Source organism: Gopherus flavomarginatus, chromosome 2 (genome assembly GCF_025201925.1).
Source record: "Gopherus flavomarginatus isolate rGopFla2 chromosome 2, rGopFla2.mat.asm, whole genome shotgun sequence".
Taxonomy (NCBI): domain Eukaryota; kingdom Metazoa; phylum Chordata; order Testudines; family Testudinidae; genus Gopherus; species Gopherus flavomarginatus.
The window spans coordinates 43,935,300-43,956,298 of record NC_066618.1 but is presented as its reverse complement, the minus strand read 5'-3'; the positions used below and the strand labels follow the sequence as shown (position 1 = coordinate 43,956,298).

At 41.7% G+C, this 20,999-nt stretch overlaps 1 protein-coding gene across 1 annotated transcript in view; it reads left to right on the top strand.

Moving 5' to 3' along the window:
- The window catches only part of LOC127044538 (ATP-dependent translocase ABCB1-like), a 66,733-nt gene that overhangs the window by 23,870 nt on the left and 21,864 nt on the right, over positions 1-20,999 (top strand). Inside the window, exons 9-15 of the mRNA XM_050939532.1 lie at positions 4,540-4,711; positions 11,371-11,484; positions 14,342-14,452; positions 16,268-16,393; positions 16,580-16,783; positions 17,596-17,766; positions 20,571-20,732. Coding sequence (XP_050795489.1) covers positions 4,540-4,711; positions 11,371-11,484; positions 14,342-14,452; positions 16,268-16,393; positions 16,580-16,783; positions 17,596-17,766; positions 20,571-20,732 — 1,060 coding nt within the window. The remainder of the gene's footprint in view (positions 1-4,539; positions 4,712-11,370; positions 11,485-14,341; positions 14,453-16,267; positions 16,394-16,579; positions 16,784-17,595; positions 17,767-20,570; positions 20,733-20,999) is intronic.

Sequence of the window (20,999 nt, the reverse complement as noted above, 5' to 3'; positions counted from 1 at the left end):
TTTTTACACATCCTTCTTGTAGTGTGCGACCCAAAACTGGACACAGTACTCCAGATGAGGCCTCACCGATGCCAAGTAGAGGGGAATGATCACATCCCTCGATCTGCTGTCAGTGTTCTTTACATAGCCCAAAATGCCGTTAAACTTCTTGACAACAAGGGCACACTGTTGACTCATATCCAGCTTGTTGTCCACTGTAACCCCTAGGTCCTTTTCTGCAGAACTGCTGCCTAGCGACTCTGTCCCTAGTCTGTAGCAGTGCATGGGATTCTTCCATCCTAAGTGCAGAACTCTACACTTATCCTTGTTGAACCTCATCAGATTTCTTTTGGGCCAATCCTCTAATTTTTTTAGGTCTCTCTGTATCCTATCCCTACCCTCCAGCGTATCTACCACTCCACCCAGTTTAGTGTTATCTGAAAACTTGCTGAGGATGCAATCCATGCCATCCTCCAGATCATTAATGAAGATATTGAACAAAACTGGCCCCAGGATTGACTCTTGGAGCACTTCGCTTGATACCAGCTGCCAACTAAACATGGAGCCATTGATCACTACCTGTTGAGCCTGATGATCTAGCTAGCTTTCTATCCAACTTATAGTCCATTCATCCAACCCATACTTTAACTTGCTGTCATGAATACTGTGGAAGACCATATGAAAAGCTTTGCTAAAGTCAAGGAATAACATGTCCGCTGCTTTCCCCTCATCCATAGAGCCAGTTATCTCATCATAGAAGGCAATTAGGTTAATCATGCATGATTTGCCCTTGGTGAATCCATGCTGCTGACTGTTCCTGATCTCTTTTATCTCCTCAAAGTGCTTCAAAATTGATTCCTTGAGGATCTGCTCCATGATTTTACCAGGGACTGAGGTAAGGCTGACTGGCCTGTAGTTCCCCAGATCCTCCTCCTTCCCTTTTTTAAAGATGGGCACTACATTAGCCTGATTGCCAATTCATTTAGCACCCTCGGATGCAGTGCATCTGGCCCCATGGACTTGTGCTTGTCCAGTTTTTCTAAATAGTTAATTTAATTTAACTTAATTTGCTTGTACCTCAGTGCCATCTTTAATAGAGTGACGGGTCCTTTTAAGGGACGATAGGCCAGCCCCCCTCTCTGGGCCACAATTATTAGCTGCTTCTGAGTCTGAGGGGACAGGACTAAGGAGATCAGGTGATAGGTTAAGGGACACCTGGACCTCAGAAAAGGGCTGAGGGAGATCAGTCTGGGTTGTGGAACTATAGGCTGGCAGCCAGAGAGAAAACAGAGCCTAGAAAGGGGCTGAGAACAGTACTCCAGGGGAAGCCACCTGGGAGCAAAGTGCTCTATATTGGAGTGGGGGAAAGACTCACAGGTAGCCCTGAAAGGGGTTGAGAGCAGCTGAAGAGAAGCTCCTGAAGGATGGAAGAACTTTTTTGTTTATTGGGACTTATTAGCTGGACTTTTGTTGCCCTGTGTAGCGTTTCGGGACTGACCCCTGCAATGCCTCCTGCTGGTCGTCTCAGGGAATTAGCTCTCCAGTAGTTGGAGCGCCCTCTGTAGGCTGGTGTCCCACTACTGTTTGGCCTCCGTGTCTCTCCTGGACTCCTGTGCCCCATTATCTGGGATGCTGCCCCCTGGCAGTAACCCCTCACTCTCAGGGTCTCCCCTCCCCAGGGACCCCGAACCCCATAATCCCAGCTTGCCTCATCCGGTGGCTACTGCCAGTCAGCAATGAGCCCCCGCTCCCTAGAGCAAACTGCAGTATAAGAGCCAGTCATCACAGGCAAGGGGGTACGACCTGCTGTCTCCCTCTACCACCCAGTACCTCAGGGAGTGGGCCTAGAACCAGGCCCTGCAGCCTGGGGAGTCAGGGCCACCCAGAGCGGGGGGTAAGTGGGACAATTTGCCCCAGGCCCTGGGCCCCACAGGGGCCCCGCAAGCCACTCTGGGTTTTCGGCGGCACTTCAGCAGCGGGCCCTTCACTCACTCCAGGTCTTCAGCAGCAGGTCCTTCAGTGCAGCGCAAGACTTGGAGCGAGTGAAGGACCCGCCACTGAAGTGCTGCCGAAGCCTCGGCTCACTGCTCAGTGAGTACAAGCACCGCAAGTGGCGGAAAAAAAAAAAAAAGCTGCAATCAGCGGCACTTAGGCTGCTCTACCACTGCCACTTCGTTCTTCGGCTGCATTCGGCAGCGGGGCCTTCCCTCTGAGAGGGGCCTGCCACTGAATTGCCGCCAAAGACCTGGCCCTGCCCAAAGCCCCCTGAATCCTCTGGGCAGCCTTGTGGGGAGTTGCCAGGATGGAGCTCCACTGTCCCTCTGGCCTTTCCCCAGCCCTGCTTCACTCCCAGTACCTTTGCAACTGACAGCCAGGCCCTGCTCCCTCCAAGACCAGAGAGAGCTACCCTAGCTCCAAGCTAGCAGCCTTTTATAAGGACCTGCTGTGCTCTGTTTGGGGTGTGGCCCCAGCTGTACCTGCTTTCCTAAGTAGCCTGGGCTTTTTCTTACAGCCCCAGCCCTCTCCCAGGGCTGGCCTTAACCCTGTCAGGGCCGGAACGGGTAATCACCCCTCTACACCCTGGAAAGGGTTGTTTGTTTATGACATGGCCAAAGGTCCAAGCCACATCTCCAGCACTGACCTGTATGTGGAAAGCTGAAGAGACTCACTTTGAGGAAGGCATCTGAGGCAGGGAGCACCAGCAGCAGCATACTCAGCCAGCAGAGGTTGCTGCCCAGCAACCATATCCCATTGCACTCTGTATAATATCCTACAGGAGTGCTGTGATTACACATTTTTAATGTTTGTGAGATGTACAGGTATTGTGGTGACAGGACCATTTAAGCACATAGATAGATTTTACAAATTATGACTCAGCTCTGAAAAATGGTGCCAACTATATTTGAGGATCTGAATCTCTTGATCCTCTATCAGGCCCGTGGTTATACAACAAAACATAACAAATCTGTGGAAAATTGTGGGGAGACAAAAGGGCAACTGCAGGGAGGATGTCTGGAGGTCCTCTGATGGACTATTTCTATTTCGTGCTTTTAGGATGATTTAAAGACATTTAAAATGAAAAAATATGAGGAATAAATTATTATGTAATTTTTAAAAAATACCCTTGCAATTATTTTTGAGACAATTGTTTTCCTAGTCTGCAATACTTCTAGTCTGTATTAGGAATTACAGTAGTTGTCTTTCATGGACAAGACGAATACAGGCTCTTGAAGAAGGCTTTCCATTCTATTCCCACTTATTTGGGACCTTGTGGATATTTAAGTACACATAAGGATTCCACCCAACCGTCAGATTTATCTCAGGTTTCTAACAGGGAACTGCACTGCCAACTCTGAATATGTCCTTTTGACTGTTTGTTTAAGAGACAATTTATTATTTTCCTTTTTAATCTAGAAAAGAAGAACTGGCTTTCAGGAAACTGAATACAGCATAGCTAAGGTAGAGAGAAGAGACTAGTATATCTGAATGAAGTTATAAAACTCTTATCTTATAGTGAAATTAATGGACAGATGTTAGAGAGATTATTCCTTCACTTTCGCACTTCCCTTGTCCTTCTCGCATGAACAGAGAGCAACAGTACCCAAAGTCCAAAGGTACAAACAATTCAATGTTTATTGGGGTGAATTTCCAGCAAGCTTAAATCCAAGTTCCTTTTTCCTTATTTTCGAATCTCAACTTACTTTCTGTTTGCCCCTAATTTATATAATAATATTCACAGCTATACCTTAATCAATCATTCTACTAAAATTTATCTAACCAATCCTAACATATTGTAACATGATTAGCTAACTAATTATATCCCACCACCTTAATTAGTTTACACCCAGCAAAATTCATTATACAGCAGACAGAAACAATCACAGAACCAGACAGAGACCATGCAAATAAACATACCAAACAATACAGAAGTGAGGATTTCACAACTACATCTATACAGATATAAGGGTTTTTACAACTACATCTATACAGAAATAAGGGTTTTCCAGCTGTGTCTATTGATAAGTGAGTTCTTACCCGACAGAAAAATTATTAAACTAAATTTTCTTCCACATCTTCTAGGTTCTTCCCTTTCTCTGGAGGTGGTAGATCAGATCACCTTCCTAACAGCCCCAGATTGCCTTATTTCAATATGACAAAACAGGGCCTCAGACTGTCACAGTGAGAGAAGGCCCTTACACAGATAGAATCAAAATCATTGTCTTTCTTTTATTCCTCTGTAACTAGCTAAGTGATAAGAATTCACCTAAATTCTTAAAATATAGGCCTTTGCAGACAGGCTTGAATATCTATAGTCTAACAACATCCCTTCTCTTTAATCGATCCTCTTTTTTCTTACAATTGGCGCTATTAGCTAGCAGGCCTAGTCACGGAAGCAGGAGTGGTCATTACGTTAATTAATGTAATTTTTTTATATATCTGCTTGTTATTTGTTTGTTAAAATGGTGTCTGTACCTAGAAAATTATTGATAGGCACAGTGAAAAAAAGAAATGTAATATGCTATCTTTTTTTAAATTCCCAACATGTGATTTTTCTTGCAGGTATCATAAAAATTTAGAAGATGCCAAAAATATTGGAATCAAGAAGGCTATTACAGCCAACATTTCTATGGGTATTGCTTTCTTATTGATATATGCATCATATGCATTGGCATTTTGGTATGGAGCCACTTTGGTGATATCTGATGATTATACTATTGGAAAAGTCCTTACGGTGAGTGTACCTCAGTAGATCAACAATTTTAATTAAAAATACCAAACAGAGTTTTGGGAACTTGTCTGGGTTTAAACCCGGGAGCTGCGAGCAGCCATACCTGCAGACGGTCAGTGTAAACAAACTGTCTCGCAGCCTGCCTGCGGATTACCCTGACAGGATGCAGGTTGCCCACCACTGGTTTAAACAGAATGAGTCTGCACTGAGTTACAGTGCATATAACCCTACTGAAGTCAGTGGGGATAAATATGGTGTATGCTGACACTGAATTTGGCCTGCTGCACCTCAGTTTTCACCCATGCTAAGTAAAACAAAACATAATTATCAAACTACCACTGTGTGGGCATTGGATGTCTCATAGGATTGATAACAACATAATCCTTTCATCTGTAAGTCACTAGTTTTAGTTCAGACCAACTCAGTAATAACCAAAAATTGTTTCCATCTGATACTACTCGGTAATCACTGGAGTCGGAGGCCCATGTTATATGACAGAGGTATAGCTTTTTGTAACTACCACCTATATCATGTGGGTGGAGCCAGGAAATGAGGACCAGTCTCTTTCTAGCACTTCTGTGTGTCACAACTTTATTACTGCCAATATACAAGGTCAGGTCACTTCCTAATGGACAGATGTTCACATCACTAAAATCATCATCCTTTTTGGCATATGACTAGTACCCTTGCTGGAGGACTGAGGAGAGGGGCTAAGAATTCAATGAATATAGAGACTGAACTATCATCTCACTTTGAGATAATCCCTCAAGCATGGGATTCAGGCCTGGATTAAAGAATTTGGGAGCCCTGTGTAGTATGGAAATAGGGCCCTGCTCCCTTCTATAAACTGGACAGCAATACCTCATACATACCCCATTGCACATAGACTCTAGAATGCCCTTCCTGCCCCACATATACCCCAACAACCCTTCAAAACCCTCCAACTTATCCTAACAACCACCACACACAGTCCAGCAGCCCTGACATACATCCCACTCACTACAGCCCCCAACATCTCCCCTTCATCCCAACATGCTGGCTTCCAACAGCACAACCTTCAAACCCTTCAGCCTCCAAGACATGTGTCCATATGCGTGCTCCATTTCAGGTCTGTATGCATCTCCTGCACCTTTGAAGATTTTTGGTAGCAGTGCTCATTCGGCCCACACATTTGCCCTATATGTCCTCATGGTCTCTAACAAGGATATATAGGGCTGCATGGGTGAACCGCCATCAATTTCTTCTGAACTGTCTTTGGCCTGAGATGGAGCACTGAGTATGTCCAATTTACTATGTTTGTTAGATAGTAATTAATTAGTTCTATTTAGTTAGTTTGGAGTTGTTCTTTCCCTTTTGTGTTTTCCCCCTTTCAGGGGTTAATTTTGGACTCTTATTTCTGGGGTATGCCAGTATCCCCAGGTTTTAAATGTTGTTCTTCCTGCTGGGAATCCTTCTTGGTTAGTATTGGACTCTGTTTCCCACCCTCTTTGAGGTCACCAAAAACTTCAGGGGATGAGAGGTCTATGTCTGTACCTGCCATACCAACAGTCTTGCACTGTAAGTGAAAATATCATCAGGAGAAGAACAACTATTAGATCTCCTTAAAGCAGAGACCGCAGACCCCAAGTGGAGTATTACTGAGGCTCCAAGTACATCTGGTACCATGAAGGTATCTAATGCTTCTAAAAGCTATGCCTCTTCCAAAAAGGAATTGATACTGAAGAGATCCTCTGCTACAGGTAGTCACTCACAGCTATGTCAGCAGACATTCTATGACAAAGAGATTGTCACCGTGTGGCTCCTTAGTACCCTCAGTATCTACTTCACCACCCTGGACTGCTCCATCTGAATCTATGCTTGCACAGGTTCACCTTACAGCACATACTAGTTAGTTTCAGTTAATTTCGACCTCCATTGTTCCTCTGGTGCCACAGGAGTTCTGTTACTCAAGGGGCCTCTTTGTACCCAATGAATTGAGTTTCCTCTACTGTCTAGTTTTGCTCATCTCTCAGTACCAAGATCCAATGGGCCATTGACAGCACCTTTCTTGTCAGGACCCTCTGGTTCCCCATCTTCTTCCATCCAGGGAAAGCACTTATCATCTCCCATGGAATATACGAATGATTGTGACTTGCAACTCTCTATTTGGGGATCTCCTATTTACTCAAAGGAATGTTATTCTCCTCCACATACAGGGAGAAAGAAGGAGAGGTGACCTTGACCTCTGACCACCTGGGGTAACCAACAGTGGCTACCTGCATTTATGCCTTATGATCCACCTCATTGGTCTTACTGGGATCCATGGGTCCTGTATTGTCAACAATTTCTGAGGGCCCTGCTTTCCCCCTGCAGGGAGCATAGACATTTTTGCTCTCCCATACCTTCACTCCCTCCTTACCAGCCAGGAACAGTAGAGGACACCTTTGAAGAACAAGAGGCAAGGGCTTATCAGGAAGTAACACCTCAGATGAATCTTTCCTCCTCATCACTGGATGAGGCTGAAATGCCTATACCATCTTCAATGGCAGATGAATTCAGGCAATTCCAGCAGCTAATGAAGTGGATCACAGATGCACTTTAGATTCCTCTTGAGCAATCCCACGACTCCCACCATAAACTCCTGAACATTTTACAGACCTCTGCTTCAGCACATGTGGCACTTCCAATTAACACGGCTCTTTTAGTACTGGTCAAGACCAATTGGTAAACTCTAGTTACAGCACTCCTGACTTGCAAGTATGCCGACCAAAAATATTATGTCCCAGCCAAGGATTTCGAATTTTTATTTTCACATCTGTCACCAAATTCCTTGGTTGTAGATGCAGTTAATGAATGTAGGAGGCAGCATAACAGAAAAGCTACTCCCTATAGCAAAGAGCAGAAGAGCCTTGATCTTTTCAGTTGCAAAAGCTATTACTCTGTGACACTACAATTTTGAATAGCAAACCATCATGTCTAAACAAGTCTACAGTAATTCCTCACTTAATGTGTGTTCATCATCACGTTCAGTTTCCTCAGGGAATGTTTGCAACTGCAGCCATGCATCTACTGTGTCTTCTACCTCCTTTCATGCTGCCTTGTAGGGTGTGAGGCTACATTAACAACAATAGGTTAACCCCTGAGGGCTCAGCAGAGTGCTAGTTCATCATTTACCAGCAAGGCATTCCCTGGGAAACATCCCACCCTCTTCTATCCTCTGAGTCTACCACCTCAGCCAAGCTTCACAATCATCATTGTTATGTACAGTATTAAATTGTTTGCTTAAAACTTATACTGTGTGTGTGTGTGTGTGTGTGTGTGTGTGTGTGTGTGTGTGTGTGTGTGTGTGTGTGTGTGTGTGTAAATTGGATTCACTTAACATCATTTCGCTTAAAGTCAGGAACATAACTACAACATTAAGCTAGGAATTACTATACTGAATATTTGCCAGAAGAACAATGAGAGAATTTAAAGGCCCTCACAAGTGAAGGTCAGCTCTTGATGAAGACATTTCTATGGGCCTCTTTGGATGCAATTGATGCAGCCCTATCCATATCCTTGGATGCAGTCCGATCCATATCCTCTGCAAACATGATGTGATGAGCAACTTGGCACCAGCTATCTTCTTTTCTGTAGAGGCCCTTCCCTTTGATGGTCATAAATTGTTTTCTAACTGTATGGACAATTCACTTTACAGACTGAAGGTTTGAGAGCCACTATCAGATCCCTGAGGATCTATGCGTCAGCAAATAAGAAAAATATAGCAAGTCTCAAACAGTGCAGAGGTCATGCCCAGCTCAATTTTCTGGTTTTCACAAACCACCTGAGCTTCTAGCTAAGAGATCTAGGTATTCAAAGAAGAAACCATCCACTTGTATAACCATTTCATTGCAGCCACTTGCATTGTCCAAGCATCACTTTTCATGGCTTGGTCGAGAGTCCAAACCATCCATTTCACAAGAATCTACTGTTGCAGTCTCCAGCCCTCTTTCCTCCTTTTGGATTCCACCTCTCTCATTTTTATCTGCTTGGGAAACAATAACATCTGACAAATGGGCTTTGGAGGTTGTAACATCCAATTATTCCTTCCATTTTACCTCTGTCTCTCTCTCCCATTCCCCCTTCCTGTTCCTTTTCTGGGACAGATCTCATGATAAATTGCTGAGTCAGGAGATTGCCTCTTTTCTATGTTAAGAAGCCATAGAACCTGTTCACTTCAGCACAGGAAGAAAGGGTTCTATTCCAAGTATTTTCTGGCCCCCAAAAAAATGGAGGATGAAGACTAATATTAGATCTCACACACCTCAATAACTATATGAAGCACCAGAAATTCAGGATGGTGGCCTTTGCACTTATAATTCTCTCTCTAGATTCTGGGGATTGGTTTACAACTCTCAGTCTTCAGGACACAAATTTCCACATTGCCATTCACTCTTTTACAAGAAGTTTACTTCATTTCCAGTCAGCCTTGACTAAGGCTATGTTTTAGTCACAGGTATTTTTAGTAAAAGTCATGGACAGGTCACGGGCAGTAAACAAAAATTCACAGCCCGGGACCTCTCCATAATTGTACTATATATCCTGGACTAAATCTTGGGTGATCTGAGGGGGACGGCCCAGGGGTGCCAGGGGTGCTCTGTGAGGGGACAGCCTGGGACCCACACTGCTGCTCAGAGTAGGGGGTTGGCAGGGCTGACAAGCTCCCTACTTGGCTCCCCAGAACTGGTGACATGTCCCTCAGCTTCTAGGCAGAGGCGCGGCCAGAGGGCTCTGTGCGCTGCCTCCTCCCATGAGCACCAGCTCTGCAGCTCCCATTGGCCAGGAACCAGGGGCAATGGGAGCTGCTGGGACGGCGCCTGCAGGCAGAGGCAGCACGCAGAGCTCCCTGGCCGCACCTTTGCCTAGGAGCTGAGGGAGGGACATGTCGCTGCTTCTGAGGAGCCCCCCGAGGTAAACACCATCCAGAGCCCGCACCCTTTCTCATGCCCCAACTGCCTGCCACAGCTCTCTCCCACACACAAACTCATGCCGCTGGGGAGGGGGGACTTATTGACCTGAGACTGCCCCAGCAGCAGCCAGTGCAGCTGGCCCAGGGGCTGCCCGAGCAGCTTTAGATTTAGATTCTGCTCCTAATGTAACCAGCATGTCAGTGTCATGCAAATATGAACTGTGTCTGAAATGTTTGGCTCTGTGTTTGCTGGTAGTAGGCCTGGGATACTTTAACCTTCTGAAACCAACTGACAGAGATTGGAAAAGATATTCTTTAAAAAATACATTAAACATATTGTGTTTTACTTCGGAGTCAAAAGGAGCTTTAAAAACTGCTTCCAATGGATGGGGCACACTGTCTAGGACATTTATAGCCCTAATGCACCCTCATTCCTGAGTTCCCTATAAAAGGGAAGCTGGAACTTTGCATAGTTTAGGGAAGTTGAAAGAGTAACAGAATTGTCTTTGGAGAATAACTCACTACAACCCTGTCTACACACAAAAATGGTGAGCAATATCTGAGATAACTCAACCAATCATCACCCTTATTCTACAGCTAATTTGCACACAACAATTTTATTGGTTGTAGTAAGTGATAAGACAGAGACTGCACAAATGATGGAGTGTTTAGCCCCAGTACCACAGTTCTTCAGACATTAATATGCCACCCGTACAACAAAATACAAATTCCTCAGGCACAACTTTCACACAAATCAATACAAATCTCCTAGCATGACTCACACACTCACCTGAGTCATCAGTTTACTGTTTCTTAGAGCTGTGTTCCCAGAGAGCTGTCTGCTCAGGGAACCACCTGCCCCCCCACAACAACACAACCAGCACACACAATAACTCCAGACACACAGAGACATAAAACCAGCCCACATGATACTAAAACTCTTACTATAAAACAATAAGCTTGAGCAACAAAGGAGTGGATCATCAAAAGTGGGGTCTTGTAAAAGAGAAGAATTTCTAAAGAAAGAGACTGTCAGAAGGACTTCCTCTCTATTTTCCCAAGAAGATGGGGAAAATCTATTTGGTCAGATAGGAGAATAAAGCTGTTAAAAAAATACCAGTCTTTTCAAAACTTCCCATGAATTTTTTTCAGTTTGCGGGAGGGAGTGAGGAAGCAACTGAAACGCAAAAGATTTTCAGTTTCTGAAAAGCATTTTTGGTGAAAAGTTTCAGTTTCTATCCTTTTGTCAAAAATGGGAAAATTATGACAAAAATGAAAATTTTCCATTAAAACATTGTTTTGGTCAAAAAGCAAGTTAACATTTAAAATATTTTTAGCAGTAAAAAGATTCAGTCCCTAAAGGTTGGTTGTCCTGTTTGTTATATACAGCTTTGTTTACTTACGTCTGTAGGGAGGTTAACCTAATGCCTCAAACCATCTCTGGCTTGTCCCAAGCATCAGCACCCGAATCTAAGCAATATCTGTCTTGGGGTCCTCTCATGAAGGAACTTGATTCCCATCTTAGAGTCCCTTTTCTTCCTCTTGTCCTTTATCTTTTGCCTCAGTAGCTGCCCTTCCTTTCTTTTCGTCTTTGAATCTAGACATGCTGAACGTATATAACAGACATGAAAGATTTTGCACTAATATTAGTAAATATTCATGAATAAATGTAGTTACCTCATTACAGTTTGATGACTGGATAACCTGGTAGCATTCTTGTAATTTTTTTGTTTAGGTCTTTTTTGCTGTATTAATTGGAGCATTTAGTGTTGGACAGACTGCACCAGGTATGGAGGCATTTGCTAATGCAAGGGGAGCTGCCTATGCAATCTTTAATATCATAGACAATGTAAGTATCTTTGCTATGATTAACATTTGAAAATAAAGCGAGTCAGATTTTTTAAGTCATGGCTCTCTTTCTGGGTCTGTGATTAGCAGGCACAAAAATTGTGAGTGCAATTTGAAGTCATTTAAATGTCTAATTATCTGACATGGTGTGGCAATGAGATATTTAGATATTCAAATAGCATCATGTACACTCATGAATAAAATTGTAGGTGCAAATTTGTGCCTGCAATTCTTTCTACTTGCAACACTGCAGAATCAAAAAGGAGGCCAGATTAAAGCAGAACTGAAAATCAAACCCCAAAAATCCTTGTGAAACTTGCATAATCAAATATTTTTATACTGAGAGTCTAAACAAGAAAGAGAAGAAACCAATAATGGCTCTTGTGAGTCTAAGCTTAGTTTTTTGTGATATTGTATGTCTTTAGATATTCATAATTTACAGGTCTGAGTCAATCCCTGGTTTACTTCCAGTTATTTGACAGTTTAACATCTACTGTAATGTCCAAAATGTGAAACAGCTTATTTGTTTTCTTATAAATAGGAATGTGTGTATGTAAGCAATGACACTATGGGAGGTGTATTTATCAGTCGGTTGCTCTGCCTACACTAATCTGTTTTTTCTAAAATTTCCAACTCATGCTGCACTGGTGGTAGCAATGGTTGGAGCACTAGTGTAGGTGGGGCTTACATGCTTGCTGCTGTTTTTACAACCAAAGATTCCAGACCTGCTCAGGATAGGGCTAGAAGTAATGGTGATTAAAAACTCTGCTTCACAGTCTACACTAGTGCTGCAGCTATTGTTACAGCCAGTGGAGCTGCACCACTGATGGTGCAATTGTGAGCATTTTCTCAAAAAAGTATAGTAAACAAGGCCTAAGGGCTAGATTAGGCAAGCCTTCAAAACTTGGAACTCTCACTTACTTCATTTAAAAGCCAATGGAAGTTCCATGGGCTGAGAACTTGAGAATTGGGGCTTAAGAAGATAAAAATATTTTGAATAAGGCTGTCAAGCAATTAAAAAAATTAATCTTGATTAATCGTGCTGTTAAACAATAATAGAATACCATTTATTTAAATATTTTTGGATGTTTTACATTTTCAAATATTGATTTCAATTATAACACAGAATACAAAGTGTACAGTGCTCACTTTATATTTATTTTTATTACAAATATTTGCACTGTAAAAAACAAAAGAAATAGTATTTTTCAATTCTCCTAATACAAGTACTATAGTGCAATCTCTTTATAATGAAAGTTGAACTTACAAATGTAGACTTATGTACAAAAAACCCCTACATTCAAAAATAAAACAATGTCAAACTTTACAGCCTTCGAATCTAATCAGTCCTACTTCTTGTTCAGCCAGTTGTTCAGACAAACAAGCTGGTTTACATTTGCAGGAGATAATGCTACCTGCTTCTTGTTTACAATGTCACCTGAAAGTGAGAACAGGTGTTTGCATGGCACTATTGTAGTCGGTGTCGCAAGATATTTACATGCCAGATATGCTAAAGATTCATATGTCCCTTCATCTTCAACCACCATTCCAGAGGACATGCGTCCATGCTGATGATGGATTCTGCTCAATAACAATCCAAAGCACTGTGGACCAATGCATGTTCATTTTCATCATCATCTGAGTCAGATGACACCAACAGAAGGTTGATTATCTTTTTTGGTGGTATGGGTTCTGTAGTTTCTGCATCAGAGTTTTGCTCTTTTAAGACTTCTGAAAGCATGCTCCGCACCCCATCCCTCTCAGATTTTGGAAGGAACTTCAGATTCTTGAAGCTTGGGTCGAGTGCTGTAGCTATCTTTAGAAATTTCACATTGGTATCTTCTTTGCATTTTGTCAAATTTGCAGTGAAAGTGTTCTTAAAACGAACAACATGTGCTGGGTTATCATCCGAGACTGCTATAACATGAAATATATGGCAGAATGTGGGTAAAACAGAGCAGGAGACATACAATTCTCCTCCAAGGAGTTCAGTTACAAATTTAGTTAACACATTATTTTTTTAAGGAGTGTCATGAGCATGGAAGCCTGTCCTCTGGATAGGGCCAGCTCCAGCATTTTTACCACCATATGCGGCACCACCAAAAAAAAAAAAAAAGCTGCGATTGGCGGCACTTCAGAAACACCTGTACTGCCACTGCTTCATTCTTTGGCGGCAATTCAGTGGCAGGTCCTTCCTTTCGAGAGGGACTGACGGACCTGCTGCTGAATTGCTGCTGAAGAGCATGCCCCTTTCCACTGGCAGCCCCAAGCACCTGCTTGTTGCGCTGGTGCCTGGAGCCGGCCCTGCCTCTGGAATGATGGCTGAAGCATGAAGAGGCATATGCCTACACTGCCATGTTTTTTCACACCCTTGATCAAGAAAGTTTCAGCGCTGTAAAGTGGCAGTGTAGACAAGGCCTTAACTTCCTAGTGGTGATCCATCCAGATCAGGGTGAGGCAATGTGATAAAGATTGCTGCCAGCTGTGCTGCAGCTGTCCTGTGGATAAATAGAGGAACTCAATATCCAATGCTGTCTACTAAATTCAAACAAAAGTTTTTACTGGTTCTTTTTTTTTTCAAAGTTCTCTCCCCCCTATTGCATATGTAGCTGAGGAGCACAGTAATGAAGAGACAAAACAGGTAATACTGGTGACATGGGTTGGAAGCCTCACCTGCCAGTGTAATTGTTGATTTCACCCAAGCCACCAAAAAATTACACTTAATATTGCTAAATAATTACGTTCTATTCTAAGACTTTTAGCAGGTGGCATAATGTAATGAGAATGTCATTAGGAAACATGATCAAATGTACTCTTTTCTTCCTTTTCATTTCTGTTTGGTGTTTTGTTCTGTCTAGGAACCTCAAATTGACAGTTTTTCAGAGACTGGCTACAAACCAGACCACATTAGAGGGAATTTGGAATTCCGCAATGTTTACTTCAATTATCCATCTAGGCAAGATGTAAAGGTACTGGAAATGAAGATCACATACATTCCAAATTAAAGATAAATTGATCATTTAGTGACAGGGAAACATCACTATAAACTCATTTTCGAAAGGTGGAGTTAGCAAAAGCCTCTCTCTTTAGCTTGTACTGCTAACTTGTGTGAAAATCACAAACTGCCTTGTCTTCACTAGGATTTTACCTCAGGCTAGCTAACTTAAGTTAAGAAATTACTTAGTTTTCCTAGTGGAAACAGATCCAGAGTGGCTTTGCACAAAAGTAAAAGGATCTGTTGCTATTATAAACGCAGTCCCATCTTCTAATATATTTATATCGAGAAAAAATATTTATTTTAGCCCAGTAAGAATGATGGTATAAAGACCTCCACAAGTATCCATGGTACGAGTCTGTTGAAATGTGTTTAAATACAATATATCTTCATTAGGTAATGTCAGTTTCTGTTAAATTTAATTACTTCCTTCCTATGGCATTACAGAAGAGCTCTCTTATAATTAAGCATTATTAGCTTCTATTTCCCCCCTAAAGAAGTACTAAAATTGTGTTTCAGTGTAACATGAAAATGCCCAAGTGGCAGATCTCCATATCTTCATCTCAGCATAGGTTTTCAAGAGTTCTCTCCCCTGAATTTGGGTAGGTAGTGCTGACAGCTACAAGGGCCCTTCTGTGTAGACCAGGATTCCATTTCCAGTCAGGAGTAGGGCAGTAATGTAAAACTGAAAGCCTGGGAAGGGATTCTTCTTTTGCTCTTCCACCACAGAGTTTAATGGCATCTTCCCTGCTCTGCCTCTCTGGTTGAGCAGAGGAGGTAGGAAAGATTAAATCCTCATGGAATGCAGCACTTCACACTAACTTTAGCTGTGAAATGCTGCATTCAAAAGGATTAGTCCAAGAAAACCTGTTTCTAGTAAAGGGAAGAAACTCCACTCAAAGGTCATGTCTTCATTATGGAATCCTCCAAAAAGCATCTCTTCATTGGTTAGTATTTTTCTGTAAAGTCCCCTAGTGTTGGCATGCACTAAAGCTTTATCTACATTTGGGACATTTTCAAAGATTTGCCACCATTGCGAGCACTTGTTCAGATTCACAGGTGACAGCAAAGTTGGGAACCCAACTGCATAAGAGCTGCTGGCATTTTAAGCAATGTATTATCTAGAAATGTTCAGAACAGGGCTAATCAACATTGTACTTAAGATGCTAGCATCCCATCTACATAATGGATCCCAACTTTGCTATCAGTAGTAGAGCAATATTAGTAATGATATTGCAAAATTTCCCTAGCGTTAGTCAAGACTTTGGCCACATCTACACTACGAAGTTTTATCGTCAGAATTCCCTATCAGGGGTAAATTATGGCTATCAATTTTGCCAGTATAGACAAGTGTACTCATTCATATTGGAATTTTTACAACTGTAGGGAATTCAAAGCAAGAAAAGAAGCTTTTGCATCACAACAAAATAGACATGTTTTGATATGTCTGCATTCACCATATATTGGTTCTACTACAATTAGTTCACCCTCCAGGTTGCATGGTAAATGCTCATAAAAAGGGTGTGACTAAGAAATGAGGATGCTAGTACATAAAGACAGAATGTAGTATGTACATGTGGCAATGGTTCAGCAGAAAACGCAAAGTGAGCCCTGGTGTAAAAACAACTATATTGTGCAATGTACTGATATTGAACCAAGTTCTGCGGAAAATTTGGAGAAATTCCACTGAAGTCACTGGACTTTCTCCAGATTTGTTTGGAGTAAGGAAGACCAGAAATTGACCCATTATGTTTTTGTTAATTTTTTTCATTATTATTTTCTTATGTAGATATTGAAAGGCTTGAATCTGAAGGTTAATTGTGGCCAGACAGTAGCCTTGGTTGGTAGCAGTGGCTGTGGGAAAAGTACAACTGTTCAACTGATCCAGAGATTTTATGATCCAGAGAAGGGCATGGTAAGACATCTGAACTGAGCTGGATGCTTTATATATCAAATTACTGTAATGTTTAGCAGTGGCCTGACTGCTGATGTTTAGATGGCAAAATGCAAATGTCTTCCTAAATAAAATAGGTAATCTTGGAGGAGTGTGTATCCTTGATTGGGACACTTACATCCATGTTTTAATTTTCTTTACATTTAGATTACTATTGATGGGGAGGATATTAAGACCCTAAATTTAAGATATCTGAGGGAGATTATTGGTGTGGTGAATCAGGAGCCTGTGCTATTCGCTACTACGATTGCAGAAAACATCCGCTATGGCCGTGAAGATGTCACGATGGAAGAGATTGAAAAAGCTGTCAAGGAAGCCAATGCCTATGACTTTATCATGAAACTGCCTGATGTAAGCAATTCAACTCTGGTGTCAAATTCTTCTCTATTAAACCTTCTAATACCAAATAGCTCCTTAAGAGGAGTTTCCATAACTCAGAAGTTAGAGTGAGCTAAATCCATAATTGCCAATTCCAACCTTGCCAGGGCTTTTTCACATCTTGCTTGAAAGATGATAGAATCAAAGTAATTTTAAATCTGCAAGTCATGGTTTGATGAATACTTTGCAGACGGTTTAGACCAGCAGTTATCAAACTGTGGGTCAGGACCCCAAAGTGGGTTGCAACCCTGTTTTAATGGGGTTACTAGGGTTGGCTTAGACTTGCTGGGCCCAGGGTCAAAACCTGAACCCTACTGCCCAGGGTTGAAGCCGAAGCCAGAGACCTTCAGCCCTGGGTGACAGGGCTCAGTTTACAGGCCCCTTGCCTGGGGCTAAAGCCCTTGGGCTTCGGCTTTCACACACACACACACACACACACACACTGTGCCTGGGGCAGCAGGGCTCAGGCAGGCTCAGGCTTCAGTCCTCACTCCTGGGAACACATAGTAATTTTTCTTCTCAAAAGGGGGTCACAGTGGAATGAAGTCTGAGAACCACTGCTTTAGACTGAAAAATATCAGAATCCTGCAAACAAAAAAAATAGGAAGATAAAATCATATGACCTGCTTATGATACAGTCTCCTTGGCTGTGCTTTGGTAAAAGAAAAAGATTTTGTGGACATTGCAGATTGAGCACATCTGTCTTTACACTGTCTTTTAATAGTGTTACATGTTAAAATAAATATGTCATTGAGAGATCTGAAAATCTATCAATACATTTGCAGAAGTTTGAAACCATGGTGGGAGAAAGAGGGGCACAACTGAGTGGGGGTCAGAAACAGAGAATAGCTATTGCACGAGCTCTGGTTCGCAATCCCAAGATTCTTCTGCTCGATGAGGCAACTTCAGCTTTGGACACTGAAAGTGAATCAGTTGTGCAAACAGCGCTGGATAAGGTCTGTATAACTTTAAAACAAAAATCTTTAAACTTTTCAAATTTTGCATAAGCAGGTGTGAGCTAAACTTTCTGAGGTGAGTTTTAATTTATATATAATTTATATTTATTTGCCATTGACTTGAGGGTACACTGAAATGCTTTTAAAATAAATACATTTAAAAACACAATTTGAAATTCCAACTCACTAGCAATATATTTAGCTAAATGGCTTCACTAAGGGTTACATTTATTTAATCACTTCGACATTTTTTTAAATTTTATCTTAATTGTTTAAGGCAGTTGGCTACTCGGATCTTTGACTATCCTGTATTCTTTATTGTCTGTATTGTGCATGTGCCCATGTTTACAATATAGTTCAACTTATTACTCAACCAGTAGCAACCACATCCTTGAGACTTCTTTCCCCATTCTTTCTCGGTCTCATTATGTGAGTATGCATATTACTTTATGGGTAAGCATGATTGTATGTACAGTACATACTTCCAAAATGAGGTTCCATCAACCTCTGCCTGGTCTTTCTGGTGTGTCTGCCACAGCTACTGGGGTAGGCTGGGAAACATTTGTCTAGCTGATGATTTGGACCGGATATATGTACACCCAGCCCTTGATCAGTCGCACCATGTGCTTCTTGGTAATATTATGCAATCCAGGATTCTATCACATGGCTTTTGTGGCACATATATCAGTGTGACTCCTGGTCTGTCCAGACATCTGCATCTCCTCTTTGAGACACTGAAGATTTTTCAGAGAAGGATCTGCTGTTGTGTGAAGCGTGGGGGAGAAAGCATTATAATTTACCTCTGAAAGATTTGCCATGAACCAGGCGTTCATGGAGTAAATGCCATCAGTTACAATAGAAATTGAATCCCCATCAGTCCCCTCCCTACTTGATTAAGCTGGATTGAGGGGTGTCTGACAGGATAAGAATTATGTGATCCCCTAAATTGCTAGCACAGTAATCATGCTCTTGTTACTCATCATGTGCCTCTGTGAGTCAGGATACCTCCCCATGCTGCTCCTGGAGCAACGTAGCTCTACTCTATCCTACCAGTGCAGGTCTGTGCCTTAGAGGCAAAACTGAGCCCTTTTGAAATTTATAATTTTATCCAAATTCTCCAATATTCACATGGTGTCTCTGCTCCCTGAAGCCTTTTCCCAGTGTGCACAGTCAGGAACCTCTCTTCCAGCTCGTAACTCCTCCTAGAAGTGATTGGGTTGATGGAGGCACATTGTCTGGAGAGCATTCACTTGTCCAAACTGTGAATCTGGATCCTCACAAATCTTAACAGAGCGCCTTCCATCAGTACATCTGATTGTACATTTTTTAATGATATTCCATACAGGCTGCTCTGGGGCCAGAAGCCTGGGCTTCCAGGGTCCTTGGCCCCTGCTTCGGCAGTCCTGCCATGGGAGGGCTTCCATGCTCCCTGCCATGGAGTTGGGAGCTCGTCAGTCCAAAAAGCTGGAGTCTGGAAATCCTTTGGGTTCTCAGACTTCTACTCTCACTGTCATGGAATTGGGAGCCTACAGATCCTAGAACTCTGGGGAAGACCTGCCATGCAGGGGGACCGTTGAGGTTTCCAGACCCTCAGCTAGCTGTTGCTCAACTCCAGACTCAGGTCTAGAGAAGGGGGACTCCTCCTTCCAGTCCCCCTCAAAGATCTGCTCAGTTTATAGTTTCTGCTCTTGCAGAGAGAACCATCTGGCTCTTTTATACTTATACTTAATTATCTTCTGTTAGGGTTTGCTTCTAACTTACAGGAGTCTTCTTAGATACCTTGAAATTGTCGGGTTATCGGTGTCATATTCTTTTTTCATAAGATACTAACTCCTCCAATCCTTAACTTGTGGTTGGGAGTGGATTTCAACATCAGAGCAACAATATTCTCTTCACATATAGCTAAAACAAGCTATTTCTTGATTGGGAGTAAAAGATTATTTCAGTCCTTAAAATTACATAACAATATTAAGCTGTCAGATCTAGGTGCTGTTCTTCTCAGCACAGACCACATGTTACTATTGGCACCTTCAGTGTCTCTTCAGAAAGGAACGTAATAAACAGTCAAACAAAATATTGATATTCAGTGAAGAATTTAAACTGAATTACACATAGCTTGGAGCCTCTAGCTGGACTATAAGATGCTTATATCAGTTTATTCCAGAATTTAGTGTTAAAATTGACATTTAAAACCTTCTCTCATCTGATTTTTAAACCAGCTAACTCAGGCATTTGAGATATAATTTGTTAGAATAAGACAACTCCAAAATTAGGTGGGTAATGGAAGTAACTTTATAGAGAAAAATTTAGAGAATTACAGATGTAGCTTTTACTTAGCTTGAGTAAGGGTTGCAAAATCAGGACTTTAGAATTCATTTAGTTAATGTTTGTAAAGTGCTTTGAAGTAGAGCTTTAGGAAAATGCAGGTTTTCCTTTCCCTGGAAACCTCAACATTTCAAAATTACTTTCTGTTCTGAACTGGAACAAAAAGTTGAAACATAAAAATTCCAAAATGTGTTTTGAATTGGCAATGTTGATACAAAAAGTTTCAATATTTTTAATCAAAAAGGAATATTTTGAAATATTGAAACAAGATTGTTTCTGATCTACATTTGAAACAAAATAATTTTGAAATGTTTAAACTGCTTTTTGTTTCAGTTCACCTATTCAGAAAATTGAAATATGACAGAGCCACAATTTACAATGGGAAAATTTCAGTCAAAATATTTCAACAGGCTCTACACTGAAGATGAAAAATCGATATGTACATGTAGTCATTAAATATACTTTTGTGCCGTTTCTAGGCTAGAGAAGGCCGCACCACCATTGTAATAGCTCATCGTTTGTCTACAGTCCGAAATGCAGATCTTATAGCTGCATTTGAAGATGGAGTCATCACAGAACAAGGGACCCATCATGAACTGATGAAAAGAAACGGAATTTACTGCAAACTTGTTAACATGCAGGTAATTTTCCTGTAACCTGTCTTCTAAGTTTAATCATGTTCTGTGTTGCTGATTTTATATTTGATTTTATCAATCAGAGCCCCAATCTCACAACATTTTGTCAACAATGAAACTGTAGAGGAAAGAGTAGGAAGTGTTGCTTGAGACAGAAGAGGTCTAAATTGCAGAACTGGAAAAGCTCCAAAAATATGCACAGGATCAGTGCAAATAAATGGAAATGAGTAAGGGAATTTTGAGGCCAAAAGTCCTAAGAATATTGGATTAGAG